Source organism: Aricia agestis, chromosome Z (genome assembly GCF_905147365.1).
Source record: "Aricia agestis chromosome Z, ilAriAges1.1, whole genome shotgun sequence".
Lineage (NCBI taxonomy): Eukaryota > Metazoa > Arthropoda > Insecta > Lepidoptera > Lycaenidae > Aricia > Aricia agestis.
The window spans coordinates 39,886,492-39,911,742 of record NC_056428.1 but is presented as its reverse complement, the minus strand read 5'-3'; the positions used below and the strand labels follow the sequence as shown (position 1 = coordinate 39,911,742).

General features: G+C 36.2%; 1 protein-coding gene across 1 annotated transcript; it reads left to right on the top strand.

Moving 5' to 3' along the window:
* The first annotated feature begins 10,002 nt into the window (after positions 1–10,002).
* On the top strand, positions 10,003–23,853 carry LOC121739289 (galactosylgalactosylxylosylprotein 3-beta-glucuronosyltransferase S-like). The gene is made up of 4 exons (XM_042131668.1): positions 10,003–10,166; positions 17,374–17,634; positions 18,476–18,746; positions 23,280–23,853. The coding sequence occupies exons 1-4, from the start codon at positions 10,069–10,071 to the stop codon at positions 23,691–23,693; spliced, it is 1,044 nt and encodes a 347-aa protein (XP_041987602.1). The 5' UTR covers positions 10,003–10,068; the 3' UTR covers positions 23,694–23,853.
* Positions 23,854–25,251: the final 1,398 nt, after the last annotated feature.

Sequence of the window (25,251 nt, the reverse complement as noted above, 5' to 3'; positions counted from 1 at the left end):
AATAATGTATCAAGTATTGTACACATTCAAAAGGTCTACAGAAAACTTCACATAGGTATATTATGTCTATCTCTTATGGATATCCCACAATAACAGTTTTTTGTCATTTACTTTTAACGACAAATAATGGCTAATTTTCGAAGCGATTTTAACCAATACGGCATTAATACTTATTCAATAAAACACTTTAAATACATTGTAAATTTAATATATTATGTAGATTGTAGATCTATATGGTCCTTTACAGCATATGATTTAAATGATTATTTTTCCGACCCAAATATCGACCAATAGAATTGCACCATTCGACGTCACGTGGTACAACCTACATGGTATTATACTGATAATTTTTTGAAAATTTTCTCTGGTAGTTGCTATATATAAAAAACAAATTCTAATTCTATTGGCCAACATTTGGGACGGAAAAATAATCCCCCGAATACCACACGAGCTTCAAAATTATCTGGCATTTCCCTCAAGGTTCCCTGCAAACAAATAAAGTCGTCAAGTTTTTCAGGAAAAATCATACCCGATAATTTTGAAGCTCTTGTGGTATTATAAGTGAATATTTTCGAAGATATTACATATTTAAAAATTGCGAGACATTAGCTTTTGTGGCGGCACCGATCAATGCCGACAAATGCCCGCTCCGGGCATACATAAATCTAAGTGATAATACTTTAGGGTGTGTATGTGTTCTTTACATAGATTTCACTGTGAAAGTAGCATAGAGAACTGTTTTTCACTTTTGTAAGGAGAAACTCGTTACACTGGGGCACTTGCCCATACAAAAGTGAAAAAAATTTTGCTCATTCAGCGCTGCTACTTTCACAGTAAACTAAGGAACATTTTTTTTCTTTTTTTTTATGATAGAAGGGGGCAAACGAGCAAACGGGTCACCTGATGGAAAGCAACTTCCGTCGCCCATGGACACTCGCAACATCAGAAGAGCTGCAAGTGCGTTGCCGGCCTTTTAAGAGGGAATAGGGTAATTTTAAATGTATTGTAATTTTAATGTAATGACTATAATGTAATGTAACGAAAATTTCAAAAAAAAATTTTAAATGTAATGTTATGGGTCGCAGAAGCCTGAAATAAATGATTTTATTTATTTATTTATTTTAATAGGGGAGGGCAGGGATGGGAAGGGAAGGGAATAGGGGAGGATAGGGAAGGGAATTGGGCCTCCGGTAAACTCACTCACTCGGCGAAACACAGCGCAAGCGCTGTTTCACGCCGGTTTTCTGTGAGAACGTGGTATTTCTCCGGTCGAGCCGGCCCATTCGTGCCGAAGCATGGCTCTCCCACGTATAAAATTACATGTACACATCTTAAAGTATTATCACTTAGTTTTGTTACACCCTGTATAGTATATCGAAATAATTGGTGTCAAGTATTGCTTTTTGGAAAACTATTGGGTATCAATGTATTTTTTGGTGATCGTTATTTTTATTCCCATAATATATAATTAAGTAGTAATAATTATAATAAATATTGGAGTCAAGTATTTCTTTTTGGTAAACTATCAAAAAATCTTAAAAAGTAGGTCACATAGTATGGGTATGCTCCCTAACATAAAAATTGTTGAAATACTTCATGAAATAAGCCCTTTCAAATAATTTTCCCCCTTTTTCCACATTTGCCTTCCACGATAAATGACACTAACACTGAAAGATTTTTTTTCAAATCAGACCAGTAGTTCCTGAGTTTAGTGTATTGAAACAAACAACCTCTTCAGCTTTTTTTATATTAGTAAATAGTATAGATTACATAAAAATTATTAACCCATCAACTCCCAAGCGTAGGGTTGCCATCCGTCCGGATTTCCCTGGATTTGTTCTAGTTTGAAGGGCATCCGGGGTGCGTCCGGCCGGTTTTTTTAAAAAGCGTCTGGGTGAAATCCAAACACTTTTGATGAGAGAAATTTAACTTAAGTCATGCAGCAATAAACAAAAGATAAAAACTTGATAAGCAAACACACTGTTTCTTGCACTAACTTGAATTAGTCAGATTTTTAAAAATTCTTGTTGGAAAAGCAATAATTGGCAACACGTTATCGTAAATAGTGTTTAAGAGGTGTCCGGGGAATTAACCACATTTCGGCCAAATGTCCAGGAATTTTGTCGTGCCTGACCGGCGAAGGTAATTTGGGTGATGGCAACCCTACCCAAGCAGCACCCTGGTGCCGCATAACAATTGAAAATCTAATGTGTCTGTATTTCCCCACGATCGAGGTATTAATTACCATCAACTTAGTACTGCTGATTGAAAATTTAAATTTTTAAGTACTGTAATTTTTTCAACACAGTGGGGTCAATGAACTAACAGTATGTGGCCTTCTAGACCCAAACTTCTTCAATTAACCTCAGTTTCCCATATATTATTTTATTATTATATTTTTAAGAAAACTGACACTAAACAATTAAGTATTTTGTTCATTTAGCCAAAGGTATAAAATTTTTAATTTTTATGCATGTTTTCATAAGATTCATACATGATAAATATGAAAATTTCATCAAAGGAGGTTGCTGATGATGGAAAGGTGATCATAATGATAAAACTCAACAATTTCATTTCGTACAAATTATAAAGAGCACAAAAGTAATAAAATTAACGAGATCGAGAACAACAATACACACTAGATCATGATTACTGTTGCAACAGTATGAAGGTTGTGTTATATTGCATATGCAAGGAAAATACCATGGCCTATTTTTTTTTTTTCCAAAATGGTTCTCAAAACATTGTACAAAGAAAGTATGCGAGATTCAGTGAACAAATTATGGACGAAACGAAACGAGGTTGTGGATGGTCGCTATAGATGTACATTGTATAGTTGGTACCATGCACGTAGCAGTAAAATATGGAGGATGCATACCCGAAATCGACGAAATACACCTCGATAAGCACCGTAAAACCGATTTAACCCCTGGATAAGCGTTTACGTAGCTTTCTTTCGTAAAAAACAACTATTTTTAGTGATAAAAAGTGTGTCATAAGAAATTTTTCTGTCAATTTCTCTCTTTTGTACCGCCCTTAGGTGATGTTGATGTAGTAAAAATTTCGTACTTACCACGTTCAGGTATGACATATTCTGCACATAAAACCAATATTTATAAACAAATTAATAATCGTCGATAGTTTTTTAATGAAATTGTTAGGAATTTAGTCAAGTTTCACAATTTTTTCTCACAAAACAATAACACTACGCGCAATCACTATCGCACCACCACTCTGAAGTTCGTGACAATCAAGTCCAAAGCTACCAACATGCACAAGAAAATAATCAATTATTTATTTTTGTTACTTTTATAATACCGTAAAGGTAAGTTCCCATAAAAGTTTCAAAAAGAAAATAAATTCATTGAATCACATTAAAATCATCTAAAAGCATGTGTGGCGATTTTATGACAAAAATTTGTCCGTGATTGTAAATATGGGGCGTGTTCTCTTACTCCAATAGAATACTGCCGTCTGCCCAATCCCCAGAACGATATTTAACGCGGACGCTTCCCCCGCAAATAAAATAAAAATTTAACAATAATAGTATAGAAATTTGCGTCGCTTAGCATATTTTTGACATAATTATTGTTAAAAAGATACATATAATATATTAGAATACTTCAATAAAAATAAAGCGAAAATATTTTTATAACAGTTTTAAATAACGAGTCACGAATCGATGTGAAATTTGGTACATAATTGTAGTTATGTTTGAGTACGTTTCCACTCCTTAACAAACTAACTACTGCACTCATGAGTCATGACAGGCAAACGGACTAAAGTCTACGTTAAATCATGCTAGGTTGTAGGCAGTACACTGGTGGAGTAAGAGAACAAACCTAAAATATAATTATTTTTTTCACGCATGCTCGATGTATTGATTTTTATATATTTATTTATATTAAGTTGTTGTTATTTAAATTAATAATAAAATTATAAACATAGTCAAACGTGAAAGTTAATTATTGCAAAAATACAAAAACTTGGTATTTAGTTATAGAGGTACGGTAGTTTTACGATATTTTCAACTTTTTAACCGACTTCCAAAAAGGAGGAGGTTATATTATGTTCGGCTGTGGTTTTTTTTTTAAATATAATTTAGTACTTATATTGTATGAAGTTAGACATAGTGATTATAATTATTATTCTCTTTGAAATTATAGAGTGGATTAATAGTTAATTTAAAATTAAGTATGTACTTTTTATTGAGAAATTATTAAATTTCCCTGATATTTTTTTTCGTACTTGCAGCTGCAGCTGTTGCCATACAATTTTATAAAATTAAATAGCTGGTGCGGGGTGCCTGGTAATGATTACGCAAAACTGAGATAAGAATCTTATCATAACATCATAGATATCTTGAGTTAGGAGTTAAGAGAAGAACTCAGGACATAATAATATTATGATTTGTCCATAGGCTCTACATATATCAAGAGCCTTATCTTAAATAAATAATAAATATTTCGGTTTAGCCTTTACCGAACCGAATATTCGGCTGAATTATTCGGTTTATCATTATTTTATTTTGTCGCGTAAACAGGTTCTATCGTGTACCCTACGTGCCGCTGCTGGCTAGCTCGGAGCGAGCCGTCTGGGCTATCACGTATTTCGCGACTCGCGAGCGCAATGCAATCGCAATTATTGCGCAATAATTGCAACAGCCAAAACAATACGATAGCAATCGAGCGACAGTACTCCCTCTGCCGAACAATCAAGGAACTATTATTGCATTTAAATCGCTAAATCTCCATACTGTTGCATTTATTTCGTATCACCGAAGGCTTTTGACAGCAATGCGATGGCAATCGGCGAGCAATTTAAACTATCGAATAGCGATCACAACAAAAGTTATTTTTTCCAATTGCTTGTTTATCGCTGAGTGGTTAGTGGTGTTTTACGTAAAATTTGAAAGTATAAAACATATTTTTATCACATTGGTGCATACAGTGCTCATATTAGAAGCCATTTCTGAAGAAGAAACAAGAGATGCAGCCAGAAATACAGATAAATAAGACCTCGCAATACAGATAAATAAGAACAGTCTGACTCTGAGTTTAAAACCCATTCCAAGGGTTGAATAAGATTGTTGAAGATGTTTTGTTTGACTTAAAAAAAAATCCTTCTGAATATGAAGCTGTCTTTTAATTCTACTCCATTTAATATACAAAGCCAAGAAAAATATACTTCATAGTCATACCAATATTATAAAGAGGAAAGATTTGTTTGTAATAGATAAACTACTGGGCTGATTTTAAAAGTTATTTTAATATTAGACAAATATGTTTACCCTGAGTGACATAGGCTATGTATGTCCCACGGGCGAAGCCGCCCCGGCTAACTAGGGTCTAGTTTTTAATAATTTATATTGAAAAAAAACCGCATATATTCGGTAACTGAGCCGAATAATTCGGCCGAATACCAATAGTGGAAAAGATGCCGAATACGCCGAATACCGAATACCAAACGAATATTCGGCGTATCTCTAGAAATTGCGTATCATTAATATTTGAAATTTCGCCATCTACTCACTAATAACGTCAACACTTATCGAACACTAATATTAAAGATTTCATTGTTTAAATATTACAATCATAGAGAGTGTAATTTCTAAGTTTCATGGTAACTTTCCTACCAACCCAGGACCTCCAGAAATACACGCGCCAACACAATCACAGGCACACACAGAAATACAACGGGCAGTTTCAACCGAAATTGTAACACAGCCGACCCTAGAGCAAACCCAACAATTACTAGCCCGCGGACAAAACGGGGAACCAAAAATTAAACTAAGGCCGATTCCTCTCTTTATGTCAAATCCAACGGAAACATTGGGTATAACATACAGCCGTCTTAGCACTCCCAACCACGTCAACATCTCACCGGGACTAGCAGCAATCCTAAACGGGAGTACATCAAAGACGAACATGAAAATGAGCAAATATTTAGCTCTCCCAACAACTAACTTCGCTGGCCAACCATGCAGAATACTGAAATCAGACACCAAAACGATAATAGTATTCGAATGGGACGCGCAAACAGCCTTTGAACGGGCATGTTCGTCTTTAAAGGAGTTGGGAGCAATTAAGTAAGACACAGTACCACCCCACGCATAATCAGCGTAGACGCAATGTCACTGGGACGGGACAAAGGCAGGGCTGCAAATTACTATGGAATAGTAAAAGCCTCAGAACATCATGAGATAATCGTCTATGAGAACAGAGGGGATGACCTAAGCTTCCTCAAAAAGAATCGTGACGATCAGCCAGCAGCGTCCCAACCCAGCAATAAGGCAAACTCATCCTCCGCAAGTGAACGACTCCAAGCATCACGGGAGAACAAAAAAGAGGATGAGAAAGAGAGGGATAACAATGAAATTAAGAAGTCTCAAAACTCAATGGCCAAATTAAAAGCGTTTGTGGGCTCCATCAAAAAAGTACTTCATCGTGAAAAAATAGACATGATCGAGGATAAAAACACCCTTTCTCGGATCAAGGCTTCATCACAAACAAATCGGCAGGCTTTAGCAATAGAGGCATTTTTGAGGGAACCATCTACACAAACACCGGCAAATAAAAACAAAAGAAATAGGGCCGATCTCGGGCAAGTGCTCCCGCCAAAACTCAGACTGGCCCAGAACCCCGAAGATCATATGATAAATGCCTTACTCGAGTTCCAGGCGATAATAAGAGCAAATAAGACCATAAAGCTCTTGACCTGCAATAAGATCATGCAGGCCTATCAGCGGAAAAATCAAAAGCTGTTAGAAGTGAGACTCGAGGATGCAAAAGCTGCCATATACGACAATGTCACCTCTACAATAATTGCCGGGGCGATGACAGGGCAGTATATGGCGGCATTAAGTGCCGACTGCGGATTCGTCAGCCTAAAGACGAGGATGAGACAAAACGCACGGGAACACTCAAATTTATCACAAAATCTGAGAATCCAATAGTGGTAATAGCGGAATGTACCAGAATAATGCTGGAAGACAGGATACTAGAAATGGCAGAAGTCCTATCTGGGGACCCAGAATCCAGCATGGGTTCGCGAAACCTATCAACTACTCGTGGGTCAATGGGGTTCCTGGGTGTGGAAAGACAACTTGGATCATTAATAACTTCAATGAGGAAACAGACGTTATAATAACAACGACAATCGAAGCAGCCGAGGATCTAAAGCAAAGGCTATCGCTACGAACTGGCAACAAAGTTAAAGATAAAGTTCGTAGGTACCATGGCCTCTTTGCTGGTAAATGGGACAAAAGGAACCTACAAAAGGTTTATAGTTGATGAGGCCCTCATGAACCATTTCGGCTCAATCGTCATGGCGAATCAGTTAACAGGCGCTAACGATGTCATCCTCATTGGAGATATTAACCAACTTCCGTTTATAGAGCGTGAAAACCTCTTTAAACTTAATTACACTCGTCCAAACCTGGTAACCAGCATCACCCAGGAGTTGTCTTGCACACATAGGAGCCCTATGGATGTGGCATACGCCTTAAGCATGGTCTATAATAACATCTATTCATCGAAGAAAATTGTGCGGTCCCTAAAGCTAATGAAGTATACAGGAGCGAGAATAACTAAAACCGATCTAAATACCCTATATCTTGTCCACACACAAGAGGAGAAAGCAGCTCTCACTAATACAGGCTATGGATCGGGAACGGACTCTCGCGTCCAGACCAGGACACTGACACTGATGGAGACGCTGTAGCAAGCTTCATAAAAAGAGCCACGGAGGTATCAACCGAACGCATAAAATACTACAACATAAAAAAGGCTATAAAAGACAGGAACGATAAAGTCCTAAGCCACATAGCGGGTAGATTCGACATTTGTAACACACATATGTGTATATATCTGTGTATATACCTAAATCGGTCAATGAGCGAAAAAATAGAAAAAACGCGAAATTCGCGTCGTGGCTCTGATGAAAACGGCCACGACGCGTTCTGGCAATCACCAAAAGACCATAAAGCGAAATTCGTGTCGTGGCTGATATGCTATTCGTTTTTCTTGACTTGTTCTTGATTGATTAATCGTCCATAGGTATGGAATAGGTACGGAATAGTGTGTCGGCAAAATCGCGGGCGTAATCATGCGGAATTTACGCCAGCGTAACTTCGGCATAGTGTGTTTAGAGTTTAGACACAAACACTAATAAGCAGGTCATCTTTTCCTCCACGTTTATACGTTTCAAATATCGATGTAGCTCTTGGCCTTGGTCCTTGGACCATTGTGGTTAATCTTATATCTTTAAACGAGCAATTCTTTTATATATACAGGGTAAAACAAAAATAAGTGATAATACTTTAGGGTGTGTACGTGTTCCTTGTAGAGAATATATATATTGAACTCGTGCCACGGCCCACGGCACGCTCGGGCGAGACAACGCATGCGTTTCCTTCGGGCGAGGCACGTCCTGACCGACCGAGCAACTGCCTCGCGAAGCTGCCGCGCGAGGCTACTCGCTTGGTCAGTACGAGGCTAATGATGTATTCAAAGGTGGAGTTGAAATGCCCACAGCCCAATAATTATGGACCTTTCCGAATTTCACCCGCAGAAAATCGAAAAGGTCTGCCGCGGTATTGGCAGACACGCATTAATAATATCACGCAAATCACAAGTACTACTGCGATCATTGAGATACTATTACTAGGAGCCTTCTATCGGTGTATTTTATGCGTAAAAAAAGCGTGTAATGTTATGTCGATCTGCATATTTCATGTAATAAAAGTGTTAATTAAGGCTTTTAGTGAACATTTAATGCTAGATATTGTAGAGTTTTGTGGTTCAGCTAAATAATAAACCATAAGAATAGCCAAAAATGCCTCAAACACGTGGATTTAACATTAAATACGTGAGTTTTTAACAACGTTTTTTTGGGCTTTTTAATCGGTATTTTTGTAAGCTAAAAAGATAATGCATAAGTTTAATAATACCTTATTCGTGCTTTATAAGACATTAGTGCTAAAAATGTCACTTCAATTAATAATTTGGCTACAAAAATTGCATAGCTTTTTACGTGTGTTTACCGATTCTCATTACTTGAACTATAGTTTAGCGATGTCATGAACTAAATGACTTTCTTCTCTGTATTATAATGTGCTTCGAATTGATCGACAAATAGAAATATTCAAGAAAATAAACGCACACTACTTGTATGAAAATAAGCACAATATGGCCACGCGATGACGGGCTAAGATTACATCAGAGCTATGTACTATAATACTTTATCTATGACTGCGATACTGTGATTCGGCCTATTACACCATCAATTTTATCACGGAATTGTCTTAATAGTGATACGTGTAATAGGCCCTATTCATAACAGAATCATTGTGCAGTGTCGTGCAGTGCAGTTTTTGAAGTTTGAGTATATTGCGTGTCCTTAAAGTTACGTAGTTTATAATATTACTAGCTATTTGACCGAGCACATATATATATACAAGAATTGCTCGTTTAAAGATATAAGATTATATTATACTCTTTGATCTGCAGACTGCACCAGTTTGAAGGAAGATTGTAGCCATTTTATTATCATGAACGGCTAACAAGCTGACGAGTCACGCCCACGGGCCACGGTTTTTGGTTATAGTATACAGTACTACGTCACGTCACACGTTGTTCAGCTTTTTAACCGATAAAAGAAGGATTTTTTTTCAACTTTATGTATGTATACTTTTTTGGCACGCTCAGTCTGAACGGTTTGGTTTTAGCCATAGACTTAATAATGGTTTTAGCTAAAGAGGTGTCGTCACTCGTCAGATTAATGATTATTTAAATTTTAATATAATTACAAAACGTGACTGCTAAAATATTGTCTCTTAAAACTGTATGTAACATTCAAAAGTTAAAAAAAAGACACTATTTTTATCTGTTGCAAAATCTAGTCGTCTCTTGTCATCTGTCACGTTCAAAATTTTTGACAGCTGTCCTGTTCCAAGTTCTGACAGCTGATATCTCAAAAATCAAAATCTCAAATCTCTTCTATCGTTCCTTGTTTGCTAATGTAATGTAAAGATATTAATTTTAAATAAAATATGCATTTAGTTTCAAAATGAAGCATTTTAAATTACTCAAAAATTTCTTTGCTATGGCTTTATTTTTAAGTGCGATTTGGTTATTTGTATCATGGAGCAACATTGGAATTCTAAGGTAATTATGGTCATTAATAAGCAAAAAATAAAATAAGTATCAGCTTTTTTCTTAAATTTCCGTAAGTACATGACAATTTACAGAGCAGAATAACTCGTGTAAGTACGTTGTATGATGAGAAACAAAAAATATTAGAAATTAGTATACAGGCAATGTTATACTGCAGACTGCAGTGGCACTGCAGTAATTTTTTATTTGATTCAACGAAAAATGAGTCCTATAACCCATTAATAGAAAACACTATTAAAATTAACAATAATAAGCAGCAAAAATATGAGAGTTATGTTAGGAGAAATTACAATGTAAGTATTCTATAAATTATATTGGCTTTAATCTACAAATAATAAAAACTAAGGAATCGTAACTCCCATACTGTTACCATTTTAAATTTGGTTCCTTTTGATCTGTCGTGTAACGTCAGCCTAGTACCGCTCAAGGTCACCTAAATATTGAAAATGTATTGAAATGTGTACCTAAGGTACACTTTTTTGACAAGTATTGTGGAGCATGTTTTTTGACGGAGGAGGATAGTAGAAATTATATTATTTTGTAATGTTCTTACTTTTATTGACTGTTGTTTCTTAATTGTTTATACATTTCATGTTGAGTCACTAAACCACGGGCATAGCCAGGGGGAGGGTTCAACAACCCCCCCCAAAAAGTTAAGATATTGACATTTATAAAATGAAAATACGGAAAATCTACATCTCTAATATTTTTCTTATTAATATGAGGGTTATTTCATGTACTTTATTTTCTTGAAACCCAAAATACCAAACCTGGCTACGCCCATGCACTAAACTCATAGTTTGTGTTTACTGTATGTCTTACCTAGTTGAAAAAACTTTAAAATTGGCTTTATGTTTTCTATTATAATTGTACTCTTACTGTAATTTTGGCAAGCTGTATGTTTTCCGAATATAGCTTGTTGCAAAATTTCTCATTGGTACACCTTTGATTTTTCCAAGTTCCCCACACCTAATTATAAACTATAATAGTGATATTATAATTAATCCCTCGATCGTGGATTCTTGGAAATCTATTGTTATTTTATTGTTATCGCAGTCGAATTCAACTGCTTGGGAGTTGATAGGTGCCAGGCGGTAAACTTGGGTGATCTTATTTAAATAACTTTTATTACTAGGAATCTCCTGCTAGTGAAAAAAGCAAACAGCAATAATGTGCAACTCTAGTTCAATGCCGTTTTGCATAATTGTTAACTGTATGACAATGACATACTTAAACTGAGAATGTATTAACTATCAGATAATACTGCTAATTATTAAAAAGAATGATCTATACCAATAGATCTAACAATATCGAAACTTCATAGATGAAACCAATGAGTTTCTAAAATACTAGAGTAGCAATGTCTTACAAAAGATTCTCAGAAATGCGTAACCACTTTTTTGTTCAAAAGACAATGTCAAGTCATATATTCGTTATGTCATTATGTATGTGAGATATGCCTGCAGGCATCTTCGAAGTGGCAACGCGTTGCTACCGTAAACTTCCAATCTAGTTACGTTAGTAACATAGAATATCATTGGATGAAACTAATCTATATAGAAAAAACCTAATATATACCTACCTGTGGGAACAATTATTATGCTCGGAACTCAAAAAAAAATGCCGTCTTCATACCCATACAAATTGCCCAGATCAGCAATTAGTATGGATTTTTTTGATTTCCCAACATTATTCATAGAAAAAGTTGTTCATTTTGATGGGCTTATTTGATGGTTTTAAGGATAACAGTGTTCACCCGAACAACCTGTATATATGACCTGAGACCTCCTTTTTTTAAGTCGGTTAAAACTAAATTCTATAAGAGACATGATATCTTGGATAGCGTAACTATTCCATTTGATAGAGAAACTTCTATAGCAAATAAAAAAGCCTCATAATTTTCAGGACATTAATAAAAATTTTAAAAGAAACATTTTAACGTTTCAACTAAGATGTAGTATATTAAACAAAAATAAAAACCTAAAAATTGATGTTTTAATATTCATATAAATCTATACATATATAAATAAAACTAGCTGTTTGACTGAGCTTTGCTCGGTATCCATGAAAATGACATTTTCTAGAAATGAATCCTAGCTAGATCGATTTATCGCCCCCGAAACCCCGAAAATATACTAAATTTCATGAAAATCGTTGGAGCCAATTCCGAGATTTTTGTCTGTATGTCTGTCTGTCTGTCTGTTTGTTCCGGCTAATCTCTCAAACGGCTGGAGCTATTTTGCCGGGACTTTTTTTGGTAGACTGCTAATGTAGTAAGGTGTAACTTAGGCTACTTTTTAACCGACTTCCAAAAAGGAGGAGGTTATATTTTTACTTTTTTTATATTTGTTAGCGGACTATCCATCTTTGTTGTTATACTATGTTGACGCGGACGAAGTCGCGGGCAACAGCTAGTAATTCATAATAGCAGTAAAATACTATGATTGATAAGCCAACATTTGCAAATGTAATGATATTAAGGAGACCCTTATGTTTCACACGCACAATTTGTTTACCTATTTTACACACTTGATCATCACAAGCACTTATATAATTTACATCCAAATGTTGAGTATTACCTCTCAATGAGTAGAGTGGACAAAGGCATTACCTCATTATAATAATTATATTGTAAGTATTACAATAGGAGTATTGGGATTAAAGAAGGTTGCAAAATGTACATTATGGTTTGACTACTTCGGGTAGATATAACAAATAATGTTTTGGTTGTAAAATGTACCAAGGTTTTGATGATAGACAGAAGATGCATGTAAGAATGTGGGGCCATCGCCCATTTAAAAAAGCATTTAATTATACTAGCAACCTATCAATAAAACAACTTCTGGCAAAACAAGGAATTCTAGCTTTTAGGCTTTAATAAAGTATGATATGATATGGTATGGTATGGTAGCAAGTGTTTCCCAACCTTTTTCTGCCACAGACCCCTAGGAAATCATGTACAGTTTTTAGGGACCCCCTTAATAAAATAAACAGCAAAAAAATCTGATTATGTATGGTCCAGAGACGACACCACGGACCCCCATACGTATACTCGCGGACCCCCATGGGTTCGCGGACCAGAGGTTTGGAAACACTGGTATGAAGTGTAAACTTAAATGAAATATCAACAGATATCGTTATTATTAAGTCTTTTATGGTGCAGCATTGAGACAAGCTTGTCCACTACCCTGGCCGCAAGCTAAAGAACACTGTAACCCCGCTTTCCTGAATTCACATCTTGAGCCACAGCCACTTTTGCAGTTACAGAATATTGTATTGACTTATTGAGTAATTCATCTGGAGCAGGTGGTAAAATAGTCATGATAGGTTCCAGGAATCCGTTTTAGATCACGACGAGCTTTTGCCCGCGGCTTCGCTCGCGTTAAGAAGTATTATTATTTACAAACTTTCATGCCCTATTTTAACCCCTTAGGGGTGGAATTGATCAAAATCCTTTCTTAGCGCATGCCTACGTCATAATATCTACCCGCATGCCAATTTTCAGCCCGATCGGTTTAGTGGTTTAGGCTGTGCGTTGATATCACCATGTCAGTCAGTCACCTTTGAGTTTTATATATGTCGTAGGATGATTTGATTTATTTTTTTTAGGATAATTGAAAAATGTTATCACCATTATCTAATTATCCGTGTTTTCGGAAAATCCCTAGAATTTTCGCGAAAATTAAATTTATCAAATAATCCTACGACATATATATAGATAAGACTACCAGTTGACTTCAGATAATTCTGTGACCGCGCGCTCTACGCCGTCTATCTCGAAAACAGTTCAAGGTATAAAAATGTGAAATAGAAAAATTGTAGAGAATTTAATTCTCTACATTCTACAATATTGGTAATAAATAAAAAATAGTGTAAAATCCATAGAAAACAAAATATTTGCAAAAAAATAAAACTATTTTTGTGACGTTTGACCCCTGATTTTAAAACTTGCGTCCATCCAATTACTTATATATGTGAATTTTGAGACCTATGTTTAAGGATGCCAAAATATAAGTTTTACGTGGTAATATACTGGGGATGTCGATTTTCCGAGGACAACCCCCTATTATGACTGGGTGTTGATGTTACATGAGTCATTTCTATTAATACGGTAGGCCATTAATGCCAATTATTGTTGTTGTTGTTTGTGTATCATCAAAGTAATCAGATTATATAATATTTAAGCTGCGTCAATAAAATAAAACCGTTTGATGAATTGTTGTGATAAGTATAATTGATTGATAAGGAATAAGGATATGAGATACTTTCCAAAATTTTAGTTTAGTGACTAATCTTTTGAAGATTGGAAGTAAATAAAAGTTGTTATATTTCCAACATTTTAAATAAATATATTATCTTATTTTAATTTTTAGAAATAACAAAACATTTTAACAATGTTAAAGTGTAAGGCGCCAGACATGTGATCGAATACGCAAATTCGCCAAGTGTGGCACTGACATTTTCCTATTTGTGCAAAGTTTGCTCAAACTTTGAAGCCCATGTCTGGCGCCGGCTTATGCGTTATATCAAACACACTATTGCTAGAATTCGTCGACTATTGAATGCAAATTGTCAGAAGTACTTGTCACACTGCCCACTGCAGCAGAGTAGACAGTCGTTATGTCTATTGTGACTGCAGTATGCTTCAATATGAATCTTCTTTGACTGTTATGCGACTGATTGACATGTTATTGATCTATAGATACGGCAATCATGCGACAATGGATCGCACGACGAATGCGCAAGATAGCAGCTTACATAACTCGTTCCTGAGCGAGATAAACACATCTCGTCATTATTATTTTTTAACAAAAAATTTAAACCGACTTCCAAGGTAAAAACAATATTCTTAAAAATATGATCTAAAAAGTATAAAATAATGATTATTCTTCATTAGCGCCTTTTTCAAAATTAGACTAAACCTCAACCAGTTCTGTTCACAATTTCCGCAAGGCGCTAATGAAGAATAAGAATTATTTCATACTTTTTAGATCATATTTTAAAGAATATTGTTTTTACCTTGGAAGTTGGTTTAAATTTTTTGTTAAAAAACAATAAACTCTTTTTAGTTATCTACAAGATAAGGCTTCATGCGTAAATAACCACTACGAATGTTAACTACATATTCACATTATGTTACTGTAAGCGGAATTGTGGTAAATGCTTGCAGTTAGCGATGTTGCAATTTCCAAACTTTTATCTTTAGAGGTTCAGGACTTAGGAGTTCTGTTCAGGCCTTCGGATCAAGATCCGAAGACCTTTGTCTTAAATTTCACTCATTTTATTTGTAACGTAATATGTTTAAGTTACTAGAAACAACTTCTTAACCGCCATTTGATTTTTAATAAATTTTAAGGATTTACCTCGATTGCTCATAGGTCCCATCGTCAGATCACCACTTTCGTAATTGTTATACAAAAGGGTTTAGCCGGATACGTATGACGAATCGGCCCCCAAGTGGGAATCGAATCGACACTTATGTTTTAATATTGACTTGATGTACAAACACGATTTATGTACTTTTCGCGGCCGACTTCCGGTTTGTCCTGGAGATGGAGGGCAAAACGTCCGTATGCTTTTATGACTATTACTGAATGTGATATAATATCTCTAAAGCTTATAAAGATAAATAAATGAAACTAACGCGAGGTGTTAGGTCACATTACAGAGTATATCACTTATTTTTTTTAGAATAAAAATTCACATTAAAAGAAACAAAATTTATTTTTTAATGTGAGTTTTTATTCTAAAAAAAATTAAAATTAGGTGATATACTCTGTAATGTTACCTAACACCTCGCGTTAGTTTCATTTGTTCATCTTAATTAGCTTTAGAGATATATCACATTCAGTAATATCCAAGCATACGGACGTTTTGCCCTCTAGACAAACCGGAAGTCGGCTGCCAAAAATTACATAAATCTTCTTTGTACATAAAGTCAATATTAAAACATAAGTTTCGATTCGATTCCCACTTGAGGGCCGACTCGTCATACGTATCCGGCTAAACCCTTTAGATTACATGACATCCTATACAACAACACAAGAATTTAAAAATCGGTCCACAAACAGCGAAATAATCATCAAAAACATCAGTTGTGATTATGATGTTTAATCAAATTGATAATATATTTTCTTATGCTTTCAGTAGTTTAAACAACTCCAAAATCCCCGAACCTGTGGTTCGAGGTTTCAAAAGTTGTGTTGAGTACCATCAGATCCAGGGTTTAACCTGGTTAAAATCTTACTTTTTGTTGGCATTTACCTCTAATGCTTTAGAAAAAATCGAATTCACTTTATGTTTCCATACAAATTTCAAGGAGTCCCCTCGATTCCTCATGAATCCCATCATCAGATCACCACTTTTGTGAACATGTTTCAAGCTAAACTCTATACAACACAAAAATAATTTTGAAAATCGGACCATAAACGGTTGAGTAATCGTTGAACATACAAAAAAAGATACATATAGCCGAACGTATTTTACCTCCTCCTTTTTGGAAGTCGGTCAAAAAAACATTGGCTGACTAGCCGACTAGCCGATTAGTTGCAAATATTTTGAAAATTAATCAAGGTTTTTCTTTATTATTCCAATAATAGTAAAATAGTAAAAAGCCGGATAGTCGGCGCTTTTTGTCGAATAGTCTTCGACTAGTGGGCGGCTACGATAGAGGCCGATTAGTCGGCTTTACCGACTAGACGGCACATCCCTAATTTCGATGTACTATCAGAGAAGTTGATTCCTATGCAAATCGGGGACTTACGTAGTTTGGTTGCGTTACGTCAAACCCAGCTGACAGATCACAATTAACATTGAATTGACATATTCGACCAAATAACGTTGGTCTGTCAATTGCATAGGAATCAACTTCCTCGATGGTACATATAATGCGGCCTATAGGTGGCACTTTTATCACAAATGGGTTAAAATATTCGTCTATGATTGTACGTAATGTGACAGCCGGCTGCCGCTTGGGGATTGATAAGTAAGGCCGGCAACGCACTTGCAGCTCTTCAAAATTCTAATGTTGCGAGTGTCCATGAGCGACGGTAGTTGCTTTCCATCAGGTGACCCTTTTGCTCTTTTGCCCCCTTATTTTATAAAAAACAAAAGAAAATAAATCCCACGAAGCGCTTGAACGCTTCAAATATCGTTATCCTTGCGATTCTCTACCTCATCATGACCTAATCAATTTCAGTCTAGAGAGCATCAATCCTCGTAGCATCCCCATAGCAGTCAAGAACAAGCTCTGCGCCGTCAATTTCAACGATGACAGACCACACATCAGTAACAGCACAGAACTCAAGATGATATACTATGTCACCCCAACGTACCCCCGACCGGAACAAGTGCCAGAGATGACCAGGCTTGCGCATACCTTGATGCATGTGCCAAGACTGCACTGGATCGTTGCTGATGATCAACCTGTGTGTTCCGATCAGGTGCTCAGTGTTTTGAGGTGAGTGGTTTAGCGGTGGTAGAAATGAAATAATAATAAAATAAAAACATCGGGCGTGATGGACTTAAGGCGGCCAGCCTTAAGTCCATCACGCCCGCTTCACGAGCGATCCATCGATCTATTTGGCACGCTGTCGATCCAAAATTCGTTCATGAATGTGAAAAGACTGTTGGTCAAAACTCAAATGGATCGGCTCGACGCGATGGAATTTCAACTGCGTCGAGCCAATGGCTCGAGAGCCATATAGATCGCTCGTGAATTAACCTACCTTTAAAGTAAATTAAGATGTAAACTGTTAACCTTGTACTAATAACAAATCATTTGTAAGCGAACAAATTATTACAAAAGCGACAGAAAAAGGATATGGACGGAAAGCCCGTAGACGAACCAAACTATTGTAAATAAAAAAAATATATTATACTATCTGTCCCGGCAAACGTTTCTTTGCCATATAAAGTATTTCGCCCATTACCAATATTATTTTATTGAAATGACTAAATAATACTTGTCACCATGGCAACGTCCATCGCTATCCCGTCGCACAAACAATGGTCGCCGTCAGCCTCGAGTTGTAATAATTTACTATTATTTATTCAACAAATGCACATATCAATATAATAAGTACCTAGTAGCTGAATCTCAGACCCACTGAATATACTTACATATAAAATTTGGTTAAAATCAGTAAAGTCGTTTCGGAGGAGTACGCGGCCTAACATTGCGACACGAGAATTTTATAATATAAGAAGATGAACATTTGTCAAACGCGTCGTTTCAAGCGGTCGGCAAACCATTAGTAGGTACTGTACCAACTTGTGAACCATACTGATTCTTTTTACAGGCGGACCGGACTCCCCTTCACTCACCTATCCAGTCCCAAGCCTTTCATATACAAAGTCTCGAATTTTCCACGCGGCGTCGCAAATAGAAGAGCAGCACTGGCCTGGTTGAAAGAGAATGTTCTAGAGGGAATTCTCTACTTCGGGGACGATGATAACACAGTAGATCTTCAACTGTTCGATGAGATAAGAAACACTAAGAAAGTGTCCATGTTCCCTGTTGGACTGATTGGGGATTTCGGCGTTTCTTCGCCCATTGTGAAGGAAGGAAAGGTATGTTTACCCGACTGTGAATGTAGGGTATTTCATTCACACGTTTTATACTTCAGACCTTGACGGGTTTGATTTGAGCTGGACAGGTATTCTTAGATCTTTGTCCTACTGAAACTGAGAACACCACAGCATCTATACTAATATTATAATTCTGCAGAGTTTGTTTGTTTGTTTGTTTGAACGCGCTGATCTCAAGAACTACTGGTCCGATTTGAAAAATACTTTTACTGTTGAATAGCCCATTGATTGAGGAAGGCTATAGGCTACATTTTATCACGCTAAGACTAATAGGAGCGAAGAAACAGAGGAAAATGTGGAAAAAAGGGGGAAATTGTATGAAAGGGCTTATTTGAACGCGCTAATCTCAGGAACTACTGGTCCAATTTGAAAAATTTTTTCAGTGTTAGATAGCCCATTGACTGAGGAAGGCTATATGCTATATTTTATTACGCTAAGACTAATAGTAGCTAATAAATAGAAGAAAATGTGGAAAAAACGGGGGAAATTATATGAAAGGGCTTATTTGAACGCGCTAATCTCAGGAACTACTGGTCCGATTTGAAAAATTATTTCAGTGTTAGGTAGCCCATTTATCGAGAAAGGCTATAGGCTATATTTTATCACGCTAAGACTAATAGGAGCAAAGAAATAGAGGAAAATGTGGAAAAAACGGAGGAAAATTATTTGAAATTGCTTATTATCTTAAGAACTACTGGAGCAATTTTATGTTATTTGGCAAACATGAAGAATAGACCACGTGAAGGAACAAAGGCTATTTTTTGCGGAAAAATGTACGGTTGCGTGAAATTCCTAAATTACGCAAGCAAAGCCGCGCGGAACATCTATATATAATAAAATTGTAGGAAAGTCAATTCTGTACATTGAATATTTCTGTACAATAAATAATACTTGGGATGTGATCTACTATGCTAACGCGGACGAAGTCGCGGGCAACAGCTAGTCATGATATAACCCTGTCAAATAACCTCAGTTAAAATTCTTTCATGGTGCAGTTATAACCTATATAATATTTTTCAAGCAAAGTACAGATGTTTTGAAAGCTAAGTGCAAGTTTGTCAGTACCACGGTAAACAATTTGACTACATTTTGTGTCACCGAATTTGTAACAATTGGTTCAATGAGAATGGACCGAAGACATAGTAAAAGGAGGGGAAGTAAGTTATCTTCATACAAAGGCACCGCGCGCGGCTTGTATGTGTGCGCCATAGTATTGTTACGGTACATGGTATACGGACACGTGGTGAAAAATACTTTTACTGTTGAATAGCCCATTGATTGAGGAAGGCTATAGGCTACATTTTATCACGCTAAGACTAATAGGAGCGAAGAAACAGAGGAAAATGTGGAAAAAAGGGGGAAATTGTATGAAAGGGCTTATTTGAACGCGCTAATCTCAGGAACTACTGGTCCAATTTGAAAAATTCTTTCAGTGTTAGATAGCCCATTGATTGAGGAAGGCTATATGCTATATTTTATTACGCTAAGACTAATAGTAGCTAATAAATAGAAGAAAATGTGGAAAAAACGGGGGAAATTATATGAAAGGGCTTATTTGAACGCGCTAATCTCAGGAACTACTGGTCCGATTTGAAAAATCATTTCAGTGTTAGGTAGCCCATTTATCGAGAAAGGCTATAGGCTATATTTTATCACGCTAAGACTAATAGGAGCAAAGAAATAGAGGAAAATGTGGAAAAAACGGAGGAAAATTATTTGAAATTGCTTATTATCTTAAGAACTACTGGAGCAATTTTATGTTATTTGGCAAACATGAAGAATAGACCACGTGAAGGAACAAAGGCTATTTTTTGCGGAAAAATGTACGGTTGCGTGAAATTCCTAAATTACGCAAGCAAAGCCGCGCGGAACATCTATATATAATAAAATTGTAGGAAAGTCAATTCTGTACATTGAATATTTCTGTACAATAAATAATACTTGGGATGTGATCTACTATGCTAACGCGGACGAAGTCGCGGGCAACAGCTAGTCATGATATAACCCTGTCAAATAACCTCAGTTAAAATTCTTTCATGGTGCAGTTATAACCTATATAATATTTTTCAAGCAAAGTACAGATGTTTTGAAAGCTAAGTGCAAGTTTGTCAGTACCACGGTAAACAATTTGACTACATTTTGTGTCACCGAATTTGTAACAATTGGTTCAATGAGAATGGACCGAAGACATAGTAAAAGGAGGGGAAGTAAGTTATCTTCATACAAAGGCACCGCGCGCGGCTTGTATGTGTGCGCCATAGTATTGTTACGGTACATGGTATACGGACACGTGGTGCCATCTAGCGACAAACCTGCGAAACTTACCGAGGGAGCACAGGCAACATAAATCCCCTACTCAATACTAGATGGCATGAGGTACGCAAGTACATACTCGAACCTTCTAGAAAAGTCCAATGTTTGTTTACGTGTTTTAATTTAGACCTTATGACTGAGACTATAAGGTCTAAATTAAATTTGCCAAAAAATTCAACTTACTGCACTTATCGTAAGGACGGCAGTTTTATTGTGGTACATGCTCGAGCCTCCTAGAAAGTTCCCACGGTTGTTTACTTGTTTACGTGAATCGGGAACTTTCTGGAATTCGTCTCGCCATATAAAAAGCCGCAGGCAGGCCCGGCGAGTTCAGTTCGATCTGATCGATCTTCGAGGTGACAACAAGTGATCAATAGTGAGTGAACCAGTGAAACCTGCGACTTGGCTACGACCTAGGACAGTGATAGTGCTTAGAGATTGGACCTAGTGTTTGGACTTAGTGCTAAGTGTTGTGACCTAGAGTTTAGTGCAGCGTTAATAAAGTCTTCAAGAGAGTCACCAGGTCTTTCTCTCCAAATCCTCGAACCCTAGCACGTAACAGTATCAATGCGTCACCACACGGCACACAACAAAATCTCGGACAATATTTCGGCATAGCCAGTCGGGGCTAACACATTACGCTGCACGCTCGCGCCGCAAATATAAGTATGATTAATTGTTAATCTCAATACACATAAAGCAAAGTTCGAATCATAATAACAGATTTGTTTATAGTATAAGAGACAGGCGTTAGTTTTTAATGTTGTTCTACAGGGTATTTTTGGGTAAAGTGCCGAAATATGCATGCAAATATGCACGAAAAATGGCTAAAATATGCACAATAAAGATTTACTTTTTATTAAAAGTCGGGAGACCGCGATATTGCCGCTGTTCATGCGGTTGCGCGAACGAAGCGCGGACGGCCGCTCCCACACCAAGTACCAACCCGCCGCGCCTCCGCGCCGCCTAAAATTGACAACCCTAAGACAGTAGGTAATTATATCGCGGATTGGGCCGGAGTTATCCTACTTCCCCTCCTTTTACTATGCCGAAGAGTATAAGTTGTAGGTAAAGCTAGGAGATATAATATTACTTTTGATTAAGAAAGGATGTTAGTTACCTCATGCACCATTTACCATATTACACTGGTTCGTCATCATTATTTGGTCTATTTGCACTAAAGTCAAATGACAACGAAATTGATATGGAAAATATTTTAATATTGGGCATATTAAAATTTAAAAAAAAAATTTAGTTACAAATATAACACTTTCAAAGCGGTCTTCAGAATTTGTTCCTGTACGACATATAAATATTAAATACCTACCTCTGGTATATCTATAAATTACAACAATGAATGCGACAGATAATACGTTACGCATGATATAGAAAAGGATTGCTATATACTTTGAGTTGCATATCGGCACGCATGCGCGATTATTCTGTCACACAATTATCTGTCCTTATCACGCTGCAGTTGTCGACCGTATTTTCCTTACCGTATTGACCGTATCCTTTTTTAGTTTAATATTTTGCATTAAATAATTTGTCGATAATGTTGGAAAATATCCAAATAGAAATTAATTACTAGATGTTTTCATGTACTTACTTGTGGTACGTAACTTTTTCATCCTTTTTTACCTTATAACTATAATTTTTGCATTTCCTTAAAAACGCAGCTTGGCATTTTAAGTCAAAAACGTGACACAATGATATTCTAACGTGACACCTCATCGCTCACTCGCTGCCAACATGCATCTAATTCAAAAGAAGGCAAGTGCCTTCTTTTGAATTAGATGCATGTTGACCCTGATTTGGCCGTATCAGACTGTACGCGCTAGTGCGATATCTACCTTTTTTTTTATAATAGAATATCATAGACACTTTCGGACTGTTTGTCTTACACGATGCCTATTTCTCATCTTGTACGTCAAAACATGCTTAAGAATGCTCAATTTGAGCATTTACAGATTGTTCGTCATATAGGTACCTCACAGATTTTAGAAGTAATGTTCTGAGAGGTACCTAATGCCTTCTCTTTCGTACATGATACATTGTAAATTAAATCACATTTCCACAATATTCTTTTAACTTGCTCCACAAGTAGGCTTATAAAACAAATATTTAATCTTTAATCAACTTTAACATTATCACACGCTACCATTTCTAACAAGCGGCTCACACATTCTAACGTGTTTCCAGGTGGTTGGATTCTTCGATTCTTGGCCGGGTTCCCGAACATTCCCAGTCGACATGGCCGGCTTCGCTGTCAACATAGAGTTCCTGAAGAGCACAGCAAACATGCCCTACATAGCTGGCCACGAAGAAGACAGGTTCCTAGTCAGTCTTAACCTCAAAATGAACGACATAGAACCACTAGCAGACAACTGCACTAAAATACTCGTATGGCACACCAAAACCGTCAAACACAAGAAACCAACACTCCAAGTCAATATCAACCATCTAGATGAAATACCGAGGTATCAGAATTTTGCTAACTTACTGAGGGAGATTTCGAACTTAGGTATGGCGGATTTCGATGCGAATGACGGCAAAGTTCAACCATTTATAACAAGAGATCGGAAGACGTATAAGAATATATATGATCTAGAGTAAATTGCCTTAACCCGAGGGTTCTGCTACGACGATGGAACTGTACAGTTCGATCAGAGTAGACGTGACGACGTGTGAGTGAGAGATCAAGTTTGAATGTGTATTGTTGTATTCTATATAAAAGGTTTGAAAGAATCAATTACTAAGGATATTATGGGCTAATGTGAGCCAAGAAGTCAACCATATATAAATATGGTTGACTTCGCTAAATGCATACCTACTCGCTTTAAATAATAATTAATCTATTCATTTTTTATCAAAATATCTTAACATAGAAAATATGCCCAATATCCTCGATTGATTTTGCCAAACCTTATATCTACTGTGGTCTGCGATCAAACTGTACAGTTAAATCGTCTGTAGCATGCATAAGGATGTGATTCTCAAAGAAAGGTGCTTAGATGATAGGTCCATGGTTAGGGTGTGATATCGTTTTAGGTTTAAGTGGTGTGTGCAATGTTAATTTATTATGTTATATTATGTGTGTATGTTTCGTCTTTATATCTAATTGTTTAGGGTAACGGGTGAATCCAGGCTTGACCACTGTAGACATAAGTCTTGGAATAAGGATGTTTAATTGGGGATGATTCCATACTGAATTAACGTTACATTAAAATAGAACTTCGTTCTTTGTTTGTTCCATTCCGTTTTCAATGAAATTGCAAAGTGGTTCGCTAATTAAATGTGAATTCAATTGATTTGTTTGTCTGCATTGTATCAACGTGCAATACAAAATAATTGTTATCGTCAATATTGTAATCAATTAAATGTATTTAGTCCGGTTTATAAATTGCCTTTTATGAATCCAATAGATTTATAATGCTAATAAAATATGCCCAAATTAATGTAGTCAAAAATTGTTTTTTGTCGGACGATTTGAAATAATAATATAATTAGTAACACCAAATTGGAAAATAAACATGTACCTAATACAAATAATATATTAAGTAACCAAAATGTCTCCCCGCAAGAACCGTACGTTTTACCGCGGAAAAATCTAGCCACATTTTAGGTACCTATCTTAAATGTTCATTATTTCCTATAATATTATTAGTAATTTTAAAGTGCGTTAATAACTAGTTAATTAAAACTTAGTTAATAACTAAGTTAATAACTTTAAAGTGCGTTAATAAATACCGTTAAGGTTCACTCGGCGTAACTGGGCGGTAGCGGTCATTGACTCCCTGTCAAAAACTTGTCATTTTCTATACAAAGCTGCGATTGACATCTGACACCTTATTGTCAATCGCGGTTTATAGTTTGTGCGTTTTATGATGATATGCGTGACACATTATAATTGACAATAGTAGGGAAGTTACCTAACAAAAATAAATCGATAATTTAAAAATATCGAATCACTTCGTAAAGGAATTGCAATCGAAATTATCGATTTCGTACTGACATTTCAGTGGCGCCGCCGGCGATTTAAGATGGCCGCCCTTTTTTATCGATTTGATTTCGATTCAACAGAGTAAATCTCTATTGACATAAGTTCCGTTTCATGCATCTGACATTTTTCAAATGTTTTCGTAACAATAATTTTTCACAGTTAATGTTTATA

What these genes read in the sequence shown, in the direction of transcription:
- LOC121739289 (XM_042131668.1), top strand. Translation starts at nt 10,069, where the DNA reads ATGAAGCATTTTAAATTACTCAAAAATTTCTTTGCTATGGCTTTATTT. An exon ending in AGCAACATTGGAATTCTAAG is followed by an intron (nt 10,167 to 17,373) that starts GTAATTATGGTC and finishes AATCAATTTCAG; the next exon opens with TCTAGAGAGCATCAATCCTC. An exon ending in CCATTGTGAAGGAAGGAAAG is followed by an intron (nt 18,747 to 23,279) that starts GTATGTTTACCC and finishes ACGTGTTTCCAG; the next exon opens with GTGGTTGGATTCTTCGATTC.